General features: G+C 39.6%; 1 protein-coding gene across 1 annotated transcript in view; it reads left to right on the plus strand.

Moving 5' to 3' along the window:
* Nucleotides 1–1,018: 1,018 nt before the first annotated feature.
* DDX1 (DEAD-box helicase 1) overlaps nt 1,019–24,150 on the plus strand; it is a 31,014-nt gene continuing 7,882 nt past the window's right edge. The window contains exons 1-18 of the mRNA XM_068964165.1: nt 1,019–1,076; nt 4,064–4,115; nt 4,431–4,494; nt 5,462–5,491; nt 6,279–6,375; nt 8,243–8,290; nt 9,902–9,985; nt 10,347–10,430; nt 10,808–10,884; nt 11,436–11,508; nt 12,012–12,088; nt 12,201–12,315; nt 13,256–13,394; nt 18,608–18,668; nt 21,176–21,274; nt 21,824–21,913; nt 22,629–22,817; nt 23,467–23,518. Coding sequence (XP_068820266.1) covers nt 1,061–1,076; nt 4,064–4,115; nt 4,431–4,494; nt 5,462–5,491; nt 6,279–6,375; nt 8,243–8,290; nt 9,902–9,985; nt 10,347–10,430; nt 10,808–10,884; nt 11,436–11,508; nt 12,012–12,088; nt 12,201–12,315; nt 13,256–13,394; nt 18,608–18,668; nt 21,176–21,274; nt 21,824–21,913; nt 22,629–22,817; nt 23,467–23,518 — 1,447 coding nt within the window. The 5' untranslated portion in view covers nt 1,019–1,060. The remainder of the gene's footprint in view (nt 1,077–4,063; nt 4,116–4,430; nt 4,495–5,461; nt 5,492–6,278; nt 6,376–8,242; nt 8,291–9,901; nt 9,986–10,346; nt 10,431–10,807; nt 10,885–11,435; nt 11,509–12,011; nt 12,089–12,200; nt 12,316–13,255; nt 13,395–18,607; nt 18,669–21,175; nt 21,275–21,823; nt 21,914–22,628; nt 22,818–23,466; nt 23,519–24,150) is intronic.

Below are 24,150 nucleotides of genomic sequence, written 5' to 3' on the forward strand. Positions count from 1 at the left end.
CCTTGGATTGCAAGGAGATCCAACCAGTCCATTCTGAAGGAGATCAATCCTGGGGATTTCTTTGGAAGGAATGATGCTAAAGCTGAAGCTCCAGTAATTTGGCCACCTCATGCAAAGAGTTGACTCATTGGAAAAGACTCTGATGCTGGGAGGGATTGGGGGCAGAAGGAGAAGGGGACGACAGAGGATGAGATGGCTGGATGGCATCTCGGACTCGATGGACGTGAGTCTGAGTGAAGTCCGGGAGATGGTGATGGACAGGGAGGACGGGCGTGCTGCGATTCATGGGGTCGCAAAGAGTCGGACACGACTGAGCGACTGAACTGAACCGAACTGAGTGTCTTCATCTAAAGATGTTAATACTCCCTGGCAGAGCTGATGGGAGGATTAAATGTTCGTTTACTTTTCCTATCTTTCTGCAAAAAGAAGAGTCAAAACTGAATGGACATCAAACAGATTTGAAAATTTCAATACTACATCAAACACTGAGGATGGGAGGCTGGGAGGCTGAGATCAGCCAAAAGTACTTAATAAATGGCTATTGGGTGCCAGGCTCTTCTCTCCCTAGTATTTTTTGTTTTTTTTGACATTGAGTTCAGTACATTCTCTCCAGGTCATTCACACACCAGAAAGCCCTGCTAATTATCTGTGAGAAGTTGCGGGGTCTGAGGGAGGTAACAGAGATAACACAGTTTTGTTGTTGGATCATGCTGGACCTTGTGTGAGCCTCATTACGAAAGGCCTGCTTCCTTATACGTGAGAAAGTGGTCCTGATGACACAGCATACTTGACGTAAAAGGTAACTCTGAGTTCGTCTAATGAAGACGGGTCCTGGCTCCTCAGGAAAAGCCAAGGCGCAGCTGAACTGGGCTTGTGTTGTGAGGACCAGGGGCGGGTCTTTCTGTGCCCGGAACCGTTCTGTCGAGGCTGTGTGCCTGCCCGGAATTGGAAAGCAGCAGACACGGGCGGCGGCCGGAGGGCGGAAGCGCCCGCCGCCTGCGCGCAGCGTGTCCGGGCGGAGGGAGGGAGCGCGAGCTGAGCGGCGGAGGACCGGGCGAAGATGGCGGCCTTCTCCGGTGCGTCCGCGGAGCAGGGGGTCCGGAGCGGGCGGCCTGATCGGCGCCTCGACTTGGGCCGAGGGGCGGAGAGGGGCCTCGCGGTTCAGGAGGGAGCTGTCTAGGCAGATCTCTTCTTTGCCCGCTCCCGGGGCGGGTTCGGGGGAACCAGTGGCAGCGCGGGAGGCCCGATCGGTGCGCCTCGCTGTTGCAGGGAGACAGCCTTTTGCTGTCTGGATGCTGGCCGTCTGACCGGGCCTCCCCGGTGCTTGCTTCCGTCTGTCTCTCCTTCCAGCCGCCCTGCACCCGGCTGTCCCGCCCGCTGCGGCGGCGATGCTGCAGCTGCGCTCGGAGCCCCGGGCCTCCTGCGCTTTGACGTGGCGGGTGGTGCAGGGAACCGTCTTCTGTTCGCGCCCGGGGAGGGGCGGGCCGGGCCGGGAGGCAGCGGGGCGCGCAGAGAAGGCTTCCTTCGAAGTGACCATCCTGCATCTAGAGTTTTCCCCAGCCCGTTCCAAAAAGAAAAGTCCTAGGCGCAAACCTGATTCTTCTTCGTTGTTAAGCGCTGTTAACATCAACCGTAACGTTACATATATCTAAGCTATAGGGAAAGCCTTTTCAGCCAGGTAAACATGAGCTCAGCGCACACTTTTCAAAATCGTTGTTTTCTGGCGATACTCTCTTTCGTTCCGAAAAGGAATTTGAGATGGCTTACGTACCTGGACAGTTGTTTTTTTTTCCTTTTTCTTTATCATTCTTCCTTTATACGTCCACAAGTTGCAGTCAGCCTTACATACTGAAAGTTGTACATTTACCTAGCAATAAATGTATGCAATTAGGCCAACCATCTTTAATGTTTGTTAATCTATTAAGATGACTTCAGATACAACCTAGTATTGTTACTTTCTTCATTTTTCTACTATTAGAACATTAGGAATTCCATATTTTTAGTTGTGAGGAGGATTTCTGATGTTTTTAGTTGGGTTTCATAGGAGACAGGAGGAAATCTGCACAGACTGGGAGCTGTTTTTCTTTGACCAGCTCTCCTAAAACAAGATTTCAGAGCTTAGATGTGCGGAGCAGCTAGCTCCAGGTTGTCATTTTGTAGGGTCTCTTCTTTGGGAGTCATGCACAGATTTCAGCAATATTAGGGTAAAGGGCTGGAAGAGTCTGTGATGTGATATAAAGACAATAGTGGAATTAAAGAGCATGAATATTGCTATTTTTCTTTTGAGTATTAAAAATGTTCTGTTTAAAGAAAACATGGTTTCAAAGCAAATCTGCAAAGAGTATGACCAGTGTGGAACAAGAACTTGCCTGGAATTTGCTGAAAGCCGTCTTTAGTTGCTGCTCGCAATGTAATAGTTCCACAAGCAACTTAATATGGATCCAGCCTATTGAAGACCTTCACTCTTTTTTCAAGCAGTTTGCATTTTAGGAGAGAGAATACACCTAGACTCTCATGGGGTCACTTTTTAAAAAGGTCAGCTTGGCTGTACTTTTGACCTGGATTAGTTTTTCAATCTGTGGATTTTGTCAAAGAGATTGAGGGGTAGGAGAGCCTGCCTTTTTGGAAGAGATTTTTATGCTTTCTTATGTCATCAAGGTTTATATTAACTAGGTCACTATATAAAATGCTGGGGCTTTCCAGCTGGCATTAGTGGTAAAGAATCTGCCCACTAGTGCAGGTTCCATGCCTGGGTCAGGAATATCCCTGGAGAAGGAAATGGCAACCCACTCCAGTATTCTTGCCTGGAAAATTCCATGGCAAGGGAGCCTGGCTGGCTGCAGTCCATTGGGCCACAAAGAGTCAGGCGCTACTGAGCACACATATAAAATGTTAGTATTGTATCTACTGTTGACTGCTAATATGAGTCTTCTCACCTGATGTGGTAGAGGGGGGGCGTGTGGGAGCTACTTTTGCAGTGGATTATAGACTTATTTTATGCCTTTTTACAAACAATTATAAGAAATAAAAAATATCCAAATAGTTTATCTTTGGGGTTGGATGTATTTGAGTATTGTTCATTTTTTAATAGAAATATATGCTGTAGTATAGATAACAGTAATAAAAGCTACAGTTTTAAAATGCAGACTTGAAAGATCACTTCTTATTTGGAAAGAAATACAACTGACTATTCCATACAACTCTACAGTTCATTTGAGAAGTGATGAAATTTCAAAATCCAGTGAGAAATAACCTGGCCTATTTATTTAGGATTCGCTTTGATGTAAATTACTTAAAACATGTGAACAGGTAAGAACAGAGAAGTTCTTCAGCTGACATTTCCAGTGAACCCAAGTTCTCACCACCAGCCCCTCCCTTTCAGTTCATCATAGTTTTGATTATGGCTACCTGTGAATGTGGGCTCCCTCTTCTTACCTGTTCATTTGTCTCAAATCGCTGAGGGTATTCACATGGTCCTCACAGAGGCAAGACACATGATTTCCACATTATCTCTAGATGAAACACCAAGGTACTGGTCTGGAACCCTCTAATTCCGGCAGATTTCTCACTAGTGGTAGAAAGGAAACTCACTCTTTGCTGCTGGGTATCATGACTAAGTGGCAGCTGTGTTCCAGGTGCATTACATATGAGGATCTGTAATTGCCCCATATCCCTACAATGCAGGCAGTATTTTAGCTCCATTTTCTGTGGGGAAATAGGTGTGTAGCTTGCTTAAGGTCACATTGGTAGTGAGAGCATGAATTTGACTTTCAAGGTCTTTCTCCAAAATTTATACTCAGTAGACACTTTGTAACTGAATGTTGCCTCAAACCTGTTTCACCACTGAACAGTAATTTTTTTTTAAAATTTTTATTTTTACTTTTACTTTGCAATACTGTATTGGTTTTGCCATACATTGACATGAATCCACCACAGATGTACATGCGTTCCCAAACATGAACCCCCCCTCCCACCTCCCTCCCTACAATATCCCTCTGGGTCAAGAGCAATATAATTTTGTTTAGTACTATGTGTAATCTTTAAAATTAATTTTTATTTCCAGAGATGGGTGTTATGCCTGAGATTGCACAAGCCGTGGAAGAGATGGATTGGCTGTAAGTACCTCTGTCTTTAAAAACTTGTATGTTCCTGTGACAGCAGAGTTTTACAATTTAAATAATGGTTAGTGATTTTATCAAAGATTGTTTCTCCCAGTTGGGTAAGTGAAATTCAGTTTTTTTCTTGTGATTCTTTAAATTGTAGAATTTCCTTTTTAAACATTGGTATATTTTTAGCTGAAAAAAGATTGTTAGTGTGTACCAAATAAAATTCTCATCTAGGTTTATTGTTTAACATGACTTAATGAGCTTAGGTGATATTTTTTTCTTTTTTTATTCACTAACTAAAATTCTTCAAAATGATTCTCCTAGTCTCCCAACTGATATCCAGGCTGAATCGATCCCCCTGATCCTAGGAGGAGGTGATGTCCTTATGGTATGTTTAAACATGGTGGGGTAGTCGGAAGCCAGGGAAACACAATTCTGGGGCTGTTTGTAACTGCACACTTAAAGAGGCCCCATAGGCTTTAAAATGATATTATCACCAAATTAATTTTGTTTATTTACCAACATTGAAGATCCATATGCTCCATTCAAAATAAGTAGGTAGGAGTTGTGGGGAACACAGAGGTGGATACGATGCAGTCCTTGTCCTTCAGAAGCTTAAACCCAGTAACTCAGTAAGACAGGTACACAGATAAATGTCATACAAGGGAGGATTTGCCTTAGAAACGCAGTGCGTGACAAGATTCAAGTGGGGGTGCAGTTACTCTTCTGCTTAATGAATTGTAAAGGACTCGGCTTGGAGGAAGTAGATTTTGGACAAGGGACAGTAAGGAGAAGTACCCTCCAGGTAGAGAGCACATCGGCAAAAACAGGGAATAGGAGAAGGCAGGATATGATGCCAGAGTAGTTCACTCAGTGGTAGCATGACATACGTGTGTCTGCGGTGCGGGGGTGGGGAGGTGTAACTTGAGATAAGATGGGAGTATATGGTGGGTCAGATTATCTGAGCCCTTTCTTAAGGATCATGGTAAAGAATTTGGGTGTCTGTTGGCAGTGGGGATCATTGGACATGTTTAACTAGAGATGCCTTGCATGGTTAGAAGTGTGTTTTCTTTTATGAAGACTGATTTGGTAGCAGCTTGTAGTATAGCTCTGAGAGGTGAGATGCGTTAGGGTGTTAGCATAGTCAGGATTTAAATTTGACTGTTAGCAATGGGAAAAGCGAACAGATTGCAGAAGGAAATGGAAAAGAAATGGCAAGATTGGCAGTAGTCAAAAGAATGAGGAAATCGGAATAATCTGGCTAGCTTGTGTATCGTTAGAGATTTCTACATGCTATCACGCTAATTTGATTTCTTTAGCTGGCAATTTAAGCTTTATTTATTTTTTTCATTTAGGCTGCAGAAACAGGAAGTGGAAAAACTGGGGTAAGTAAACTTCTAAGTTGACTTTGTAAGAGTTGATTTTTGAAGCAACTTTTGTTGTTCAGTCACCTAAGTCATGTCCGACTCTTTGTGACCCCGTGGTCTGTAACACACCAGGCTTCCCTGTCCGTCACCATCTCCTGAAGTCTGCTCAAACTCCTGTCCATTGAGTCGGTGATGCCATCCATCCATCTCATCCTCTGTCGTCCTTCTCCTGCCTTCCGTCTTTCCCAGCATCAGGGTCTTTAAACAGTGGTTTTTGCTTTGAAATATTTAATCAAATAATCTCCTTCCAAAATGTAAAAAATTCGTTGCTTGCCACTGCGAGTGATATTTTTGTTGCCATGCTAGCTAATTCTGAAAAAGATTTACAAGAATATGGCTTTAAGAATATAGTTTTAAACTGGTCTTGGGAAAAGTTACAGTATCTTTAATATTTATACTCACTTCTGAATTTTAATGTAGTGGCTCCAGAAATAAAGAGGTTGCAATTAGAGGTTGATCTATTGGTCTAGACTCGAGAGTAATATTTATCCTTTTCAGTTTAGTTCATTCTGTAGGTGCCTATTGCTTATTATTTTGGGCTGTTGGCTGGCTCCTATTTCTTTCATTCAGTCAACTCTTGTTATCTTACTGATATTTTGGCTTTGGGCAAATTAGAGCAGCAATCAGGAATATGTGTATTATTTAATTATTTAAGGTGCATGCATAATTCTCACAATTTATATTGACTATTAAACTGTTGCTGATATCTCATTACTAATATAGAGCACTCTTGTTTCTTCGCTAGGCTTTCAGTATTCCGGTTATTCAGATAGTGTATGAAACTCTGAAAGACCAACAAGAAGGCAAAAAAGGAAAAGCGACAATTAAAACTGGTGCTTCAGGTGATTTTTTGCATATTATTAATTTCCTGTTGTATAAATTAGTAATTCTCATGCTGGATATTTAAAGACATGAGGTTTGAGTGTGCACTTTTATTGTTGATACACGGGGGATGGTATTGTCACTTGGTGTTGTGGAAACCATCAATGCTAAAAGTCAGAGCGTAAACACTGAAAGACGATCCCTTCTAAAATACTAACATTAGTATTAATTCCTTTGAGAAAATACTGGCATTTTGGAAATTATAGTTATTTTAATGTTTTTCTTAACTTGATAGCTTTTATGCATAATATTGAAGATAAAGGGCTTCCTTGTGGCTCAGCTGGTAAAGAATTTGCCTGCAGTGCAGGAGACCTGGGTTCGATCCCTGGTTTGGGAAGATCCCCTGGAGAAGGAAAAGGCTGCCCTGGGAGAATTCCATGGACTGGATTGTCCATGGGGTCGCAAAGAGACACGACTGAGCGACTTTCACTTTCATCGAAGATAAATTGGCATTGAGGAAGGATTTTACAAATAATTGGTAGAGGGAAAACCCCCAGTGGTAGAAAATACTGCCTCCTACAGGGAAAGAGGCATGCGTTGTTCTTTAAGATAGAAGGAAGGAGCCCAAGAAGTTAGAATGTAAAGTGTACATTTTAAACTCGGTGTCTTATTTTCAGTCCTGTCACCATGAAGATTGGTTCTGTTGGGGCCATCAACAATCTTACATCAATTTCCTCATCTTCAGCTTTTGTCGCTTTTATTAAATGGTTTCTGAATTCCATTCTATCTTGAGTAATCTGTGATTTTATTAAGTCACTTTTGTTTCATGAAACAAAACTCGGTTGTGACACCATTGTAAGCTTAAGTGGCATGAGCTGGCATATCGACTGTTTTCTTCTCAGGAGTTTGAAAGTAACAGTGTCACAGAGTTTGTAGAATGAACTTACTTGGAAATGAATTGTGAGATAATGGATGTGAACACTAGACTATTAGTCTATTTAGAAATAGTCTCAGAGCTTGTAATGGCTATCAGCCATCATTTATGAGAGATGATGATGAAAGGGAACACTCCACAGAAGATAACCTGAATGGTTGTGGTTCTGAAAACCATGTCCTATTACATACAGATAAAGAAGCTAGGTACTGAAACACAGAGAAACAAAAAAGAGAGATGGTGTAATTGTTAAATCATTGAAGGGATCTGGAGAGAGAATATTGTTCTCAAACGTACTGTTTAACTTAATTCCTAGTAGCTCACTTGAGCCCACAGTGAATGGAGACCCTCAGAGAACATTCAGAATGTTTAAGCAGATGGTAGATACCATTTGACCAGAAATAGTCCAGAAAAGATATCTATTTTGGACTGAAATTGGGCTTGAAAACACATCAGGTTCTCTTTAGCTATTGCGGTTCTTTGGTTATTCAGACTCTTAAGATACTTTAGAAAAGGAAAATGCTGATTCCACAGACATAAGGAGGAAAATACTTCGTGACTTTTGAATTATTTAAGATAAAGGACTGGCTTTTCTTTTAGTTATGATAAAGTGATAAGTAGACTCTGATACATTGGTAGGTTGTTTTCACTATGACTGAAGTCGCCAGAACTTCATTTTATCAGTGCCATCCTATAAAAAGCCACTGAAACAAGAGAGCAGAAAAGGTTTGAGCCCTTGGTGGGTCAGTGACTATTATTTTGACATGTTTCAGTTTTGCCTTTAATCAAAGCAGCAACACTTTTAATTGTACATTCCAAATAGTGTGTAAAACTATATTGAACCTAGAGGAGTTAAGGTATGATATAAAATATAAAATATTCGCTTTATTTTCTGTAGAATGCTTTAAATTATGTTTATTTAGGGTTAACTTTTCTTCTTTTAATTTGCTTAGTGCTGAACAAATGGCAAATGAACCCATATGACAGAGGATCTGCTTTCGGTAAGTGGAGAGATTTTAGCAACATATTTATAACTCAAAAACTTGTTTTTAATGCAGTGCTGAGGAAAGATAAAGAATCCTTATAAACTGATAAGGGGTTCTTGTGTTGATGGCTGATAAAGGGTTACTTATTTTAGTAAGAAAGAGGTAAACAGCCAATAAGGAAAATGGGCAACGTATGTGAATAGGCAGTTCACAGAAGAGCAGATCCAAATGGCAATAAACATGCAAAGGTCAACTTTACAGGTAGTAGGGAAGTGGAAAGTTAAAAGTAACCGTGACTGTTTTATACCATCTGATTAGCAAGAATCCAGAAGAGTGATACAAATGTACAAATTGGCTGCCTCTCTAAGAAGCAGTTCTACATCATCTATTAGTATTTAAAGAATGTATATTCCTGGAAGATCAAGCTCATTGGGAAAAAATTTCCCGTATGCAGGGATATACATTCAGAGCTGTTGGATGCAACATTATTTGTAATGATAAAAACTACCAGCAAAGTAAATGCTTCTGCCAGAATAGTAAACAAAGGTTAGGGTGTATCCATGGACTGCTGTGTAGCCATTAGGAAGAACAAGTCAGAACAGTAGAGTTGACTTGGAGGAATTTTCCCCAGGTGTCAGTGAGGAAGAAAATCAGGATACAGAGAAAGGTAGAGGGGGCCCGAGGAATCGTGACAAAAATAAGCAACCCCAATGCTGCTCTTCACCATGTGGTATCTAGTTTAACTATGTATGTAGGCATAAAGAATTTTAAACACAAAAATTTTTAAGATTTACTATTGTCAGAGAACTTTTGAAAAATTCAGAGGTTTATATGATGTACTCATGAGAATTTATACTTTGAATAGATAATGTAGTTTCTGATAAGTGAAGGAAAATGTGTGATGAGATGCTTTTTCAAAAAATTTCTTCTATAGTCAGGTGCCAGGTATAATTTGCAAGCCCAAACTAGGACAAAAGTTGCCGTTTCTAGTACAGATAAAGGCCAAATGCTTTACTTAAAGCCGAAAAGCACCAATTAGCGCTAAGACTGACTGTGATATATAATATAGAACATCATGTCTGAGAGTCCTGTATTAGCAAATAACAGCCACAGGGTTATTTATTCAGACTTTCCTTGCTTTCTGTTTGTGATTGGTGGATCCACAGATTAGGGAGCAAGCCAGGGACAGCTTCTCTTTTCCTTTTAGTATAGCACTATATTCAGCATAAAATCAGAGCAACAGGTATCGTCCTTAGTATCCATTTCTTTAAGGGACTCTAGAGAATAGTTGTCTAAATAAGTGTTGTTGGTGCAGCTGGCTTTAGTGCAAGTCGGTTTAGGTACTGTGTTGATTCCTTTTTGTTGTGGTAAAATGCTGTCCAGGTCAACAGGTCACAGTAAAGAAACTAGTCCCTGACCTTTGGCATGGTCCTCCAGGGGCTGAATGGGGGTAGTTACTCACACAGAAGATGCTGCTGTCCTTCAGGAATCAGCAGCTCTTAGTCCCTAGAACATTGCAACAAGCGAAAATTTATCTTATTAGTGAGACTGAACGATACTTATTTCAGAGTGCATGATTTACATCATCTCTACTGACATGGTTTTCTGTGTTTTTCTCAAATCCAGCAATTGGGTCAGATGGTCTTTGTTGTCAGAGCAGAGAAGTAAAGGAATGGCATGGATGCAGAGCCACCAAAGGCTTAACGAAAGGTATTAAGCAACATTTGTGCTCCTACAAACTTTTGGGGAGATGTATTAGTACATCAGCTTTCTTTAAAGTAGCTTTAAAGTGAGGATCGGAGAAGATTTTTAATGTTGCAAAAAGATGTACAAGTCTTCATCTGGAACATATAAAATATAATTCAGAAACAGTGGAAAAGGGTTGTTGTTCAGCTGCTCAGTAGCATCTGAGTCTCTGTGACCCCATGGACTGCAGTACTCCAGTCTCCCCTGCCCTTCACTCTCTCCCGGAGTTTGCTCGGATTCATGTCTAAATGGAAAAGTGGCTGCATGGTAAATGAATCATATGTGTACGATTTATGTAAATCTCAAAAGTATTTTGCCCCTGTAGGGAAGCACTACTATGAGGTATCCTGTCATGACCAAGGGTTGTGCAGAGTTGGGTGGTCTACCATGCAAGCATGCCTAGACCTCGGTAAGTGTTTCTAAATAAACTGAGTTTATTGATTTCCATTGGTGAATTTTTAACGTTTTATTTTAGTGGGGAGTGGAATAATAAACTTAACCATACAGAGTTTATATTTAGAGACATAGAAATAATATTATTTACCTATTCCCTACCTCATTCCAAGAAAGATTTGAAGTCCCCAAAAAATAGATACTGTAACATCATAAAATCAGGAGGAATAACGTTGAGGGTAAGAGTAAAGTCAGTAAAGTTAGTCTGCATTAATACATACCACACAGTACTTGTAGATGCTTCAAATTATCTTCAGCTTTTAAGCTGCTTGTATGGTGCTTTTCACTTTATACTTTTTCTTCCCACATTTATAAAATACTTTTAAAATCTAGGTACTGACAAGTTTGGATTTGGCTTTGGTGGAACAGGGAAGAAATCCCACAACAAGCAGTTTGATAATTATGGAGAGGTAAGTTGTCTTTGATGACTCAATTGTAGCTTAGTACGTTTTCTTGCATACTTGATCACTTGTGACATGACTGAGGGTATAGAAACGATTGTCAAGTTCAAGTGAATTTTCTGAACATTTTCCACAGAAAGTTCAGTTTTGGACTGCGGTGAAGAAATGATACAAAATGGAAAAAAAACTACTTGTCATTTGTACCATTCATTATCCCCTCCATAGTTTCTTTGTATTCACCCCATTTTGATTTGGGCTTTGACTTTAATGCTTGGGGTGTTCATTTCTTCTTCTGAATTATATCTAAATACACTTGTTCTGGTAACCTGTGTCTGTAGTAACGTGGATGAGCCTTAATATCATGTGGATTCTAAGAAGCGTGTCCGATGCTTATGTTATTATATGTGATGTGCTAGATAGAGTAGGCACTTTTAACATCTGCATTAGAATTTTAGGTAATTATTATGCAATAGTAGCACTTACTTTGGATGCAACTATATTTGAACTTTTAACCTTATTTTCAATTTTGCTTTTTATTAATTGACTTTCTGGTTTTCTAGGAATTCACTATGCATGATACCATTGGATGTTACCTAGATATAGATAAAGGCCATGTCAAATTCTCCAAAAACGGTAAGCTTTCTATGGGTTGTTTCGTTGGAGAATATATATGATATTCAGTATTCGTGATTTTTAAAATCCCCTCACTGTCTTCAGTCCTCTTTCCCTTCCTCCTTACCTTTCTTTTAGACAAATGCTGACTGAACATTTGCCATGTGTCAGGCAGGGTGGTAGGTTCTGGAGTGCAGCAGAAAAGGGAGGAGACACATTTATGTACAGTTCTGTGGGCTTTACCTACTGGTGGGGGAGGCAGACAAATCTGTGGTATGTTAGGAGGGAGCAGTGGGCACTGAAAGGGTGTAAGTCTGGGTGAGGGAATGGAAGGTGATGGTCTGGGGTTGGTCAGAGGAGGCTTCTCTGAGAAGGTGGTATTAGGCAGCACAGTTAATGCCAGAACCAGGAGGGGCAACGTCAGTACAAATAGGCTGGTAGATTTGACGGTGTGAGCATGTGGCGGTCCTTTTCTGGTTGTTTTGATTCATTTTCTGTATCTCTCTCTCTTTTTTTTTTTTAAGGCAAAGATCTTGGTCTGGCATTTGAAATACCACCACATATGAAGAACCAAGCCCTGTTTCCTGCCTGTGTTTTGAAGGTAATTAGAGATATGTTGCTGTGACTACAAGCTAATCTGATCTTCATCATTTCATCGTGGTTAGTTTGCTCTTCGGTTCAGAGTCACCATTTTCTCCTTTATTGAATCCTAGAACGCGGAACTCAAATTTAACTTCGGGGAAGAAGAGTTCAAGTTTCCACCGAAAGACGGTTTCGTTGCCCTTTCCAAGGCGCCGGAGAGTTTCGTTGTCAAGTCGCAGCACACAGGTAGGTACTGCACCCCAGGGGCTGAGGGTTTCAAGAAGGGGGTGTGGTGAGAACTCCAGTGACCGAGGCTTCTCGCAGTGAGGCCCAGGTTCTCCTCGGCTGGTTTAGTCTCTCTTGTTTATTGAACACATCAGTAAAATCCAGGGTCAGAACCCAATTCATAAACTCCCAAGTACTGGTTTCAGGCCGGGCATTTGGGGGAAACTGATCGTAATGATGACGATGGTGTCTCGGGTTTACAGGGTGTGTGCTTATTAAATGCCGTGGCGCTGTGCTAGGTGTCACCTGCGTTATTTAGTCTTCGCAACAACCCTGTAAGGTATTTTTACAGACAAAGAACTTGAGGAATAGGGTCTTGACTGAGATTATAGGATAAGGAAGAGGTGGAACTAAATTCAGATACAAGCCGTCTGACTCCTGAGCGCACACTCTAAACATTGTGCCGCCTACTCTGCCTCAGTTATTTAAGCTCAGTACATCTCAAAGCTCATTCATCACAAAGGAAAGGAAAGTGAAGTCGCTCAGTTGCGTCTGACTCTTTGTGACCCCATGGAGTGTAGCATACCAGGCTCCTCCGTCCATGGGATTTTCCAGGCAAGGGTACTGGAGTGGGTTGCCATTTCTTTCTCCAGAGGATCTTCCCGACCCAGGGATCGAACCCAGGTCTCCCACATTGCAGGCAGATGCTTTACTGTCTGAGCCACCAGGGAAGCCTATTTGTCACAAAGCGTATGCTCAATTAATAATGCTTGATCAATTAAAATTACTACAGCTAGTTTTAAAGAAGCTGTAGTTCATTTTAGGAATCTTTGTTTTGTTCGACTACCATCTATATTGCCTGACAGTTGTTTCTGAGATTTTGATGGTGGAATATTTGCGCTTGTCATCTTAAAAACAGAAATATCCTGAGATGTACCCCAATCTTCTTCGTTCTGTTTAGGTAATGCGCAGGTGGCACAAACAAAGTTTCTCCCCAATGCTCCAAAAGCTCTCATCGTCGAGCCTTCCCGGGAGTTGGCTGAACAAACTCTGAATAACGTCAAGCAGTTTAAGAAATACATCGATAATCCTAAGTTAAGGTAAGGAGTCCTCTTGTACTCAAACGCCTGTTGTCTTTAGACCTGAGATGTTTCGGAAGAAGAGTAAAGTAGGAAAAACCAAGGGAGAAATGCAGGGCGTGTACATATGCACGTGGAAGTGAAGTGAAGTCGCTCAGTCGTGTCCGACTCTTTGCGACCCCATAGACTGTAACATACCAGGCTCCTCTGTCCATGGCATTTTCCAGGCAACAGTACTGGAGTGGATTGCCATTTCCTTCTCCAGGGGATCTTCCCAACCCAGGGCTCGAGCCCAGGTCTCCTGCATTGTAGACAGACACTTTACCGCCTGAGCCACCAGGGAAGTGTAATATGCATGTGGATGCGTGTGTAAATATATTTGATTTTGATATATAGTAACAGTTTCCATATAAAAGTCCTGTTTAAGTGAGAAGAGTTCAATTTAAAAAAAGTGGTGGTGTCGTTCAGTCTCTCATTCATGTCCAACTCTTTGCAACCCCAGGGACTGAAGCACACCAGGCTTCCCTGTCCTTCACCATCTCCCAGAGTTTATTCACACTCATGTCTGTTGAATTGGTGATGCCATCAAACCATTTCATCCTCTATCGTCCCCTTCTCCTCCCGCCTTCAGTCTTTCCCAGCGTCAGGGTCTATTCCAGTGAGTCAGTTCTTCACATCAGGGGGCCAAAGTATTGGAGCTTCAGCTTCAGCATCAGTCCTTCCAATGAATATTCAGGGTTGATTTCCTTTAGGATTTGACTGGTTGGTTCTCCTTGCAGTCCAAGGGACACTCAAGAGTCTTCTGCAACACCACAGTTCAAAGGCTTCAGTTCTTCGGTGCTTAGCCTTTTTTATTGTCCAGCTTTCACATCTGTACATGACTACTGGAAAAGCCATAGCTTTGACCATACAGGCCTTTGTAGGCAAAGTAATGTCTCTGCTTTTTAATATGCTGTCTAGGTTTGTCTTTGCTTTTCTTCCAAGGAGCAGGTGTCTCTTAATTTCATGTCTACAGTCCTCTTCCACAGTGATTTTAGAGTCCAAAAAGTAAATTGAGATTTTTCCTGTGTCTCTTAACATAAAGAGTCATAATTTGCAAAATAGAGTAAAAACTCATTAAAGGGTCCTTTTCATTAATTTTAGCTTCATCACTTCACTTGCATAGATAATGTATCACTGTGTCTCACGTGTTGTTAAACCTGACTTGGTGAGGTTAACTCTTGCCTGTCTCACAGTGATGACCACCTTGCCTGTGGGCATCAGGCCAGTCACTCTAGTTGGGGGGTTCTTTCTGCCACTGGCGGGGAGACCACAAGTCTAGTGAGCTTGGGGAGCTTCTGGCTCAGTAACAATCCCTTTCAATCCCAGAAAAGCCATACCATACCTTCTCAATACCAGGAAAGTCATGCCATACATAACATCTGTCAGTCGATTTTTATTAATTTTGCTTTTATTACCTTTTCTTACTGAAATATAATTCGCATTCACCGTTAAAATTCACTATTTAAAGTATACAATTCAGTGGTTTTTAGTATATGGTCACGAGATTGTGCAACCATCCCCACGATCTAACTTCAGGAACTTTGAACTATTGATGTCCCCTAGGCGCATCTTTTAAATATTAATCTGTCCTATAAGTTAAACTTATTCAGGGATAAATTTATACTTAGTAAACTTTTTCAGTAAAATAATTTGTAATTTTGTCTTGAGGATTGATGCAGTTCATTCTTTTAGTAACTCTCTGAATACCTACCTAAGGTGTGAAGACTTAGGTTAGGGATGAGGGTATAATTGAGAATTCATCTTTGCTTTTATAGAATTGTGTGCAGAAGTCGAGACAGAGTGTTAGGGAGAGGAACAATGCAGCAGTAATGTGACGAAATGCCTTGAGGCCACCACAGAGGGTGTCACACAAGAGGACATTTCCAGAGCACCTGCCTAGTATCAGGGGTTCGGAACTCTTCCCAGGGGAGTGTTTTTGGAAGAACATAACATGCTTATATAGGTTGATTTTTGCGCTCTAATTATGGGTAAAGATTAACGTGCATCTGGACAAAGCCTGGAAGGGAAGATGGATGATAAGATCAGTTTATTTGTTAAGATGGTCAAGTGGTGTGTTTCTCATTTCAGTATTTATTGAAATGAGAGGTTCAGTACTATTGAACCTTTCCCTTGTTTGAAGACCCAGCTCAAGTCCTGGTTCTTTCTGGGAAGCTAATGTATCAGTACCAGCCCAGTCCTTTCTCCCTCCTCGGAGACGACTGACTGCATTTGCTTCCCTTTAATCCGTACACACGGTCATGTTAGCATTCCTGGTCTTAAATGTGCATCATTTTACTCGTCCCAGCTCAGTTTTACACTCCTTAAGGCAGGGGCTAGTCTTTACATTCCTCAGCCCTGCAGTGCTCTGCTCACAAGCATAGATTGTTGCGTTATATGTAGTTTTCTTCTGCTAAATTTGCAGACATAAATATATCTGATTAGAAAGGTAGATAAGAGTAAAGTTTCGTAAAAGAAATGATGGATTTAGAACCGTAGTTACCGAACCCAGAAGTTAAGGACCTTATTTGAAACTACAAATTTATTGATCTCTCCTCTGGGTATATGGAATCATTTCCAGAAAATAAGAATTAGAGCTCTTTTGTTTGTTTGGTTTTTAAGGAAGAATGGCATGTCTTCCAGGTGATCCTTAAGGAGCCAGTTTGGCATCTGGCGTTACCAGATTTAGGAAACGTAATGGCTCTAGAGTGGTAGGTGGTTAGGGATGTGCCAAGGTAATAGACTTGCACAGAATAGAAGGCTTTTTGGTTTTTCGTTTTTTACTATCTGAATCGCTTAAGATGGCAGAAGGCAACCATAAAGCCATTTTTTTATTTTATTTTATTTTTTCTTATTGTTTTACTTTATTTTACTTTACAATACTGTATTGGTTTTGCCATACATTGTCATGAATCCACCACGGGTGTACATGCATTCCCAAACATGCACCCCCCTCCCACCTCCCTCCACATAACATCTCTCTGGGTCATCCCCATGCACCAGCCCCAAGCATGCTGTATCCTGCGTCAGACATAGACTTAAAGCCATTTTTTTAATCTGTCATAGAATTTATGAGACTCGAGTGTTGACACCTCTGTATTTTCTGGTATTTTTTTAAATGAATGATCAAAAGTTGTCTGGCCGACTCAGGAAGTAATTTTGTAGGCTACTTACAAAAAAGAGACAATCTTTTTGTGAATAGCTGTAGTGAGATATGGGCTTCCCAGGTGTCTCAGTGGTAAAGAATCGCCTGCCAATGCAGGAGACGCAGGTTCGGTCCCTGGTTGGGAAGATCCCCTGGAGGAGGAAATGGCAACACACTCCAGTGTTCTTGCCTGGGAAATCCCAAGGACAGAGGAGCCTGGCGGGTTACAGTGCATGTGGTTGGACACAGCAGAGCTACTGAGCATGCACATGATGAGATATAATCAACATAATACAATTCACTTTTTAAAACGCACAGATTATTTTAACTTCTCTTATATGCACACAGTTGTGCAACCATCAAAGCCAACTTTAGGGCATTTTCATCACTCTCAAAAGAAATGCTGCCTATTAGCAGTCACTCCCATTTCCCTCTAACCTTCCTGTCCTTGGGCAGCCACTGATTTCCATCTATCGATCGCCTTTTTTGGACATCTTATTATATATAAATGGAATCAAATAATATGTGTTTTTTTGGATTGGCTGCTCTCACGTACCGTAACGTCTGTAAGGTTCATCAGCGTTACCATGTGTATTAGTACTTAATTCCTTTTTATTTTCAGGAAGTATTCCATTGTATGCATATACCACATTTTTAATTAATCCATTCATGGCTTCATGGATGTTTGGGTTGTTTCCACTTTTTGGTTACTGTGCTGTGAGCATTAGTGTACAGAGTCTTGTGTGGACACACATTTCTGTTTCTCCTGGGTATATGCCCAGCAGTGGAACTGCTGGCTCACGTAGTTGCTTATTGTTTAACATCTTCAAGTGCTCCTGACTGTTTTCTGAAGGTACAGCACTATTCTGCACTCCTACTAGTAACGTGTGAGCGTTCCAGTTTCTCCACATCCTCTCCTTATAGTCTGTCTTCACAGTTACAGCCTTCCTAATGGGTGTGCAGTGGTACCTAACAGTGGTTTTGGTTTGTATTCCCCTACTAGCTAATCTTGTTGAACATCTTTTCATGTGCTTACCAGCCATTTGTAACGTCCGTTCAGATCCTTTGCCCATTTTTCAGTTGGGTTATTTGTCTTTTTATTATTGAGTTGTAAGATATATATGATACATATACATATATATATATAAGATATATGTAGTCTTATGGTTAGATATATATAATTTACATGTATTTTCTCTCATTCTGTGGGCTTTTTCACTCTCTGGGTAGTGTCCTTTGAAGTATAAAAGTGTTTAATATTGATGAGGTCAAGTTTATTTTTTCATTTGCTGCTTGTTTGCTTGTTTATTTTTTTGGTGTTTTAAGGGACTATGCCTAACCTAAGATCATGAAAATTTGTGTTTTTTTCCCCCAAGAATTTTATAGTTTTAGATCTTATATCCATGTTTAGCTCTGTGGTTCGTGCTGCACTAATTTTTGTGTGTGGCCTGAGAACGAGGTTTAACTTCATTCTTTCGCTCGTGCATATCCGTTTGTTCTAGCTCCATTTGCTGAAAAGTCTATTCTTTCCCCGCATTGAATTAATAATCTTGGCATAAGGCAGTCTTTTCATCTAAACATATTTTTGGAAGTATTATTATCTGGAATGAGAAAAATTCAAACACAAAAGGATATTCTGTGAAAAGTCTCCTTTTACCGTATCCCCCAGTTTTTAGTTACTGACCTGGAGGCAACTTTTAAGAATCTATGTGAGTGTATATTTCATACGCATACAACCACATGTGTCTATAAAGGTTCATTGAAATCTGATTTCGGGGCGCCTGGAGTTATCCTAATATAGGAAGAAGCATAGATGAGGACTGCTGTTTCCTGGGTTCTAAGGTTTCACATTCTCCTCACTTTACCATTCATTAACATTTTATTAGCTTCTGCAAATGAAAGGCCTTGTTTCTTTCCTTCTCTAGACTTTTATTACAGATTCTGTCTCAGTTATTCAATTTGAATATGTACCTCCTCAGAATTGGGGGGGAAAAAAAAAGCAGGCTTTAATCTTTCTTTACGTTATTATTCTGGTATTCATTCATTTCAGGGAGCTTCTGATAATTGGAGGTGTCGCAGCACGGGATCAGCTCTCTGTTTTGGATAATGGGGTAAGTTGTACTTTTAAAGTAACATTATGTGTTGTTATTTTGACAATATAGTTCTGTTGTGTTTCAAGAAAAATGAGGCTGAAGTGAAAACAAGATCACAAGAGTATATGTATGTTCAAAAACATCTTACAAGTATACCTTTTCTTTTCCCAAAAGTATATGGTGCAGCAGTCTCTTCCAAACACCTCATGCACAGTTGCAACATACATGAATTCTTTTGGTTTATCTTTTGAGCACCTGACAATTCCTTCCCATTTTCATGCATTAAAGAGTCATTTTCTCTGGGGATAGCTGAGAAAGAGGAAACTGGAGTGAAAAATAGAAATGGAGATAAGGTGGATTGCAGAGAAGGTAGAAGTATTAGCAGTGATCCTTGGAGGCTGAGGGGTGGTGAGGTGGTGGTTCCAGTGGGAGGGAGACGAATTCAGGTCTGTCTTAAAGGCTGTGCAGTTACCAAGGACGAAGCTAGGACGGTGAGTCTCCTTACTGGCGAGGACATTTGGGAAACTGAATTGTTCATCCATTCAAATACAGGTAGAACTTCATAAAATATTTTGTATGTATGAGGTAACTTTCTCCTTACAAAGTTCTCTTCCATTCCTTCCCTAAATATTTTATCACTTAATTTAAACAGCCTGATACTGAGTCATGGTGAGCAAATATGCTCTCCCTCTAATTCCTTGGTGCTGTTGTCAAATGAAATTTTATGCTGAATGGTTTTGATTTGACCTGGTATGGCGTATTAGAGGCAAGGAATCATATTACTGTACTTAATATTGTTCTAAGATAGTAATGTTGCTTTGATATGTTCTTACTTGATGGGTCATGTTTTAGTGGTTCTAAGAAAGATTTAATATGTTCATTCCCTATCTTTTCCTCACATCCAAATTTATTTTCCCCATAAGTGATTTTCTTATATTTTCCCTACAGAGCTTTTAGGGAATTATATCTGCTTTTGCCAGTTAGATCTAAAATTTGGTACTGGCTGCAGCTGATGGCAAAGTAAAGGCAGTGTTATTCCACAGCTTTCTTGTTAGGACTCAGGTCCTTTCTACTTAGAGAATTTGTAATATATTCTCTTTCTGCTCTTCTTTCCATCTTACCTCCTTGGCCTCTATTATCTCCCACTGCCCTCTGGCTCGCCCTCAACCCTGTGTTCTGTCTTACACTGGGGCCAGAAGTCAGCTCTGGAGTCAGAGAATAGAACTACTTAATTTATAAAATTTCTTAAAGTTGCAGAATTATGCAACATATGCAGTTAGGCTTGAAGAAGTGCTTGGTGCTGTTGTCCAAGTTACATAAATATTTCTTGCAGGCTTTTCCAGTTTGACTTTTTTTATTTTGAACCTGAGAGACCTGGTGTCCATTTTCATGCTGACTACCTACTGAAATTGAGGAGGGAGGAAACTTGCATGGTGGGTTAGCATCCTTTGTAAAGAGACAGTACACATGGATGCAGAGTGGTATTGTATTCACTGCTGTGTATATAGCACAGTACTTGGCACAGAGTGGGTTGTTTTTATACGTTGAATGGTTTTATCTCCATATTTTCAGAAAATATTTTCTAGATTGAACTGAGACTTGATTATAGTTATCAACACAGTTGAAACAGTAGCTTCAGCAATGACTTTCATTTTTTATGGGGCTATAAATGCCTTCTAGTGGATCAAATTAAAAGTCTTTTCAGCACAGTACTCTCAGTTTTTCATGGGGTGAAATATTGAAGTAATGAGACTACAGTGATAAATTTGTTTGGAGATGGTTACGATTTTAATCTGGAGTGGAGAAAACAAGTGAAAAACAATAGAAATGATTTTTTATCCCTGTTGGTAAAGAGAAGAAGTTTTGAATTGTCTTAATTTATTGAATGATTCTATATAATACCTTATTGTGTTCACACACATACATTCTGTACACACTTTAAAAATATTTATCCTCTTTTGGGTACTTTCTAGAAATGGGCCAGGCTCTGTTAAATGCATTCTACACATTTTCTTATGCAGTTCCAACAATAGGCCTTGTGATGGTTCTTTTCTCCGTTTCTACAGATTAGGAAAAGAACTTATACCAAATATTAAGTAATTTGCCCCAGATCGTATAACTTACAGATAGAGCTTACTTCAAAGCCCATGTTTCTGTTCACACCACTAGCGCCACCTGGGAATGAGAAAATGGAAACTAGAAGAGATTAAATTAGATAAGGTTACACAGTGGATCATAGTGGAATTGGGGTTTGGATCCTGGTTTAATTTCAGAGTTGCTATAATTAAACTATATATAACAGTTAAAAATGTTAAAATCAGTTGCCAAAGTCATCACACTAATTTCAAACCAGATACAAATTTAACATTTCAGCAGTATCTAGAACTCCCATCAGATTTGTAGTTGACTGTGACTACTTCAGTATGCATGTTTTTATTGTTAGTAGGCCATTGTTGGTTGCTATTCTAAGGTGATTGCAATAGTCCTTTAAGTTTCATAAGGTGCTGTTTTGGTGTATTTTTTAGGTGGATATCGTCGTTGGCACTCCAGGAAGACTGGATGATTTGGTGTCTACAGGAAAGCTGAACTTATCCCAAGTCAGATTCCTGGTCCTGGATGAAGCTGTACGTTAAAATCTACTCATGCTTTAATAGAAAAAAATTTTTTTTTTGTTTATGTTTTTGGAGATGGTTTATCTAACCACCCTCAGTATTAGATATGTAAGTTTGTTTTCTACTCCAAATAATTATCTTGTTTGTACATTTCCTTTTTTTTAACATTTCAAATTGCATTTATGTGTTTTGGGCTCTTGAGATATATTTCCAAATTATTTTCAAGATGAAGTAGCTTTTCAACATTGAAGGTTTTGTTTTTTCATGTTAAAGTCATTCTTAAGGAGATGTGGTGGGAGCTATTAACTCTCATGTTCATTTTAGAGTACCAGAGTATGATTTCTCAGTTACAGATTATCAGGTTTTTTTCATATTATAGTCACATGGGCTTTAAAGTTGAATTTATTTAACTCTTTCAGTATTCAATAGAAAATAATTATTTTGAAAGTATGGAGATATGTATGAATTAGTTTCCATGTCTTTTGTTTTGCGATTGATTTAGAAAAGATTTAGATACTAGTTTAAAACCTAATGCTTTTTTTTTTTTTGCTTCTGCTATAGGATGGGCTTCTTTCTCAAGGTTACTCTGATTTTATCAATAGGATTCACAATCAGATTCCTCAGATTACCTCCGATGGAAAAAGGCTTCAGGTATACAATAACTAATGCATTTTCAAACACATGTAGACATTTGTTATGTACTAATGCTTACTTTTTTGTTACATTCTCATTTTAGTGTCTTCCGGTTAACTACTACATAAAACATTTTCTTTCTTACCTGATTAAATAGTATGCCCAAAGGAACAGTCTTATGAGCTGCTTTTAGAAATAAGGTTTGAGGACATTACTTAAGTGTAACAGAAGAGTATAGTAAAAAATTATTAGTTTTTTTTTTCCTTTTTCTACAGAGAGTGTAGGATTTATATCAAGATTCTGAGCATGCCTTCCTTTTTGAAGGAAAAATGTCTTGAGCTATTGGAAAACAGTTGCTTCCTTAGTAATTATTTCTTAAAATATTACTCTTTCTCATTCTGTTTCTTAGGAAGAATTCTAGAGGTAGAAACTTTTAGGAGGAGATAAATAGTACCTTATGATTTTAGATTTTTAAAACCCTTTTCATTTATCTTAGTTTTTATAGGGCCTTGAGGACTAGGTGGTGTGATTTCTGTGTCAGTGAGGGGACTGGAGCTCAGAGATTAACCCACCCAGAGTCACATCACTAGTTGTCGCTGCAGAGTCAGGTATTGAGCTTGTGTTAGATTCCAGGCCTAGGCGACCTCGTGCCCCACGTCTGTATTCATATGCTGGATTCATTATCGTCACTCTAAAGGAAAAGTTTATCTAAATACTGTTTTTTCTGTCTTAGGTGATTGTGTGCTCAGCCACTTTGCATTCTTTTGATGTGAAGAAACTGTCTGAGAAGATCATGCACTTTCCCACGTGGGTTGATTTGAAAGGAGAGGATTCTGTTCCAGATACTGTGCACCACGTTGTTGTCCCAGTGAACCCCAAAACTGACAGGCTCTGGGAAAGGCTTGGGAAAAGCCACATTAGGGTAAGTACTCTGCTTCGTGCACATTTGTAGAGCGTAAAGCATTCATAAATGAGTTTAACCGTGAGCTCCCTGTGATGCTTAAAGCAGCCAGACACTGGACCTTTGAGAAGTTTGGCATATTGCCAGAAAAGTTTAGGTCTGTTAGGTATGGAATAAATGATGGGCTCATGCTTTACTTTTTTCTACATATAAAGTTTCTTCTGTGAGCCATCTTCCTTGTTATAATTTTTATAAATACATAGGATTGCCTGTGTAACTTCTTACACAGTAGTTTCCTTTTTTAGTAGTATTTTTATTCTTCTTGATATGCCTTATTTTCCTAAATACCAATTTCCTGAGTCCATCTTCTCACTTATTTCAGTGTTGTTAGATTTATATTAATATAATAAGGGTATGCTTACTGTAAATATACAGGGTTCTAAAAACCAGCTTTGTGTTTTTATTATTATATTTAAAATTGATTAGCCTTAGACCTATAATTAATAAGAGGTTTTCTGAATCTGAGGAATGGTTTTGCCTATAGATGATTAAGATATATATCTGAAATGGAATCTAGAGTTAGATCCAGTTCTCCCTTTAAAAAAAGACGCCTGTTCTGAATCATCACTTAACCCTTCCCCACTTCTTTTTCATCTTTTTCTTTTGATAGACTGATGAAGTTCATGCGAAAGATAATACAAGACCTGGTGCTAACAGTCCAGGTAAGTTAGAAGAATCAATAAAAATGTGTGAGGGAAGATTTTAACTGATCTGCTTTGCTGAATTTCTGCTCGGTCTGCTCTCATGAAGGAACAGGAAATAGGAAAATAAAGAACAGAAATAACTTAAAAATGGGGGAAAGCTCATACCAGTCAATTTGTAGAAGTATTAATCACTGAATTTAAGATATTAGTCTCCTGGCATATAAAATACAAGTATTTTGGATTATAGAAGTCTAATTTTTCCAGGAAACCAGTGAATTTCTCTGGCTACAGGTTGTATTTTAGCCCTGAATTCCAAGAGAAATTACACGTAGATTTTTCCTGTCTGGCAATTGAGTAACAAAGTGACGTCGTTAAGTACGACCCTGTGAAAGACACAGAAAAGATCCTCAAATGGGTTTTTGATTCTTTTGTGTGTGTAGTAAAATAGGCATAGCATAAAATTGACCATTTCAATCATTTTGAAGTTACTGTTCAATAGCATTGAGTCCATTCCTACTCTGCAGCCATCGCCACCATCCGTCTCCAGTACTTCTTCATCTTCCCGTACTGAGACTCCATATCATTAAACATTTATCAGTTTTTAAAAAGCCTAAAATTAAATTCTGGTTTAATAAAGATACCCATGCAGA

This window comes from Capricornis sumatraensis, chromosome 1 (assembly GCF_032405125.1).
Source record: "Capricornis sumatraensis isolate serow.1 chromosome 1, serow.2, whole genome shotgun sequence".
Classification (NCBI taxonomy): domain Eukaryota; kingdom Metazoa; phylum Chordata; class Mammalia; order Artiodactyla; family Bovidae; genus Capricornis; species Capricornis sumatraensis.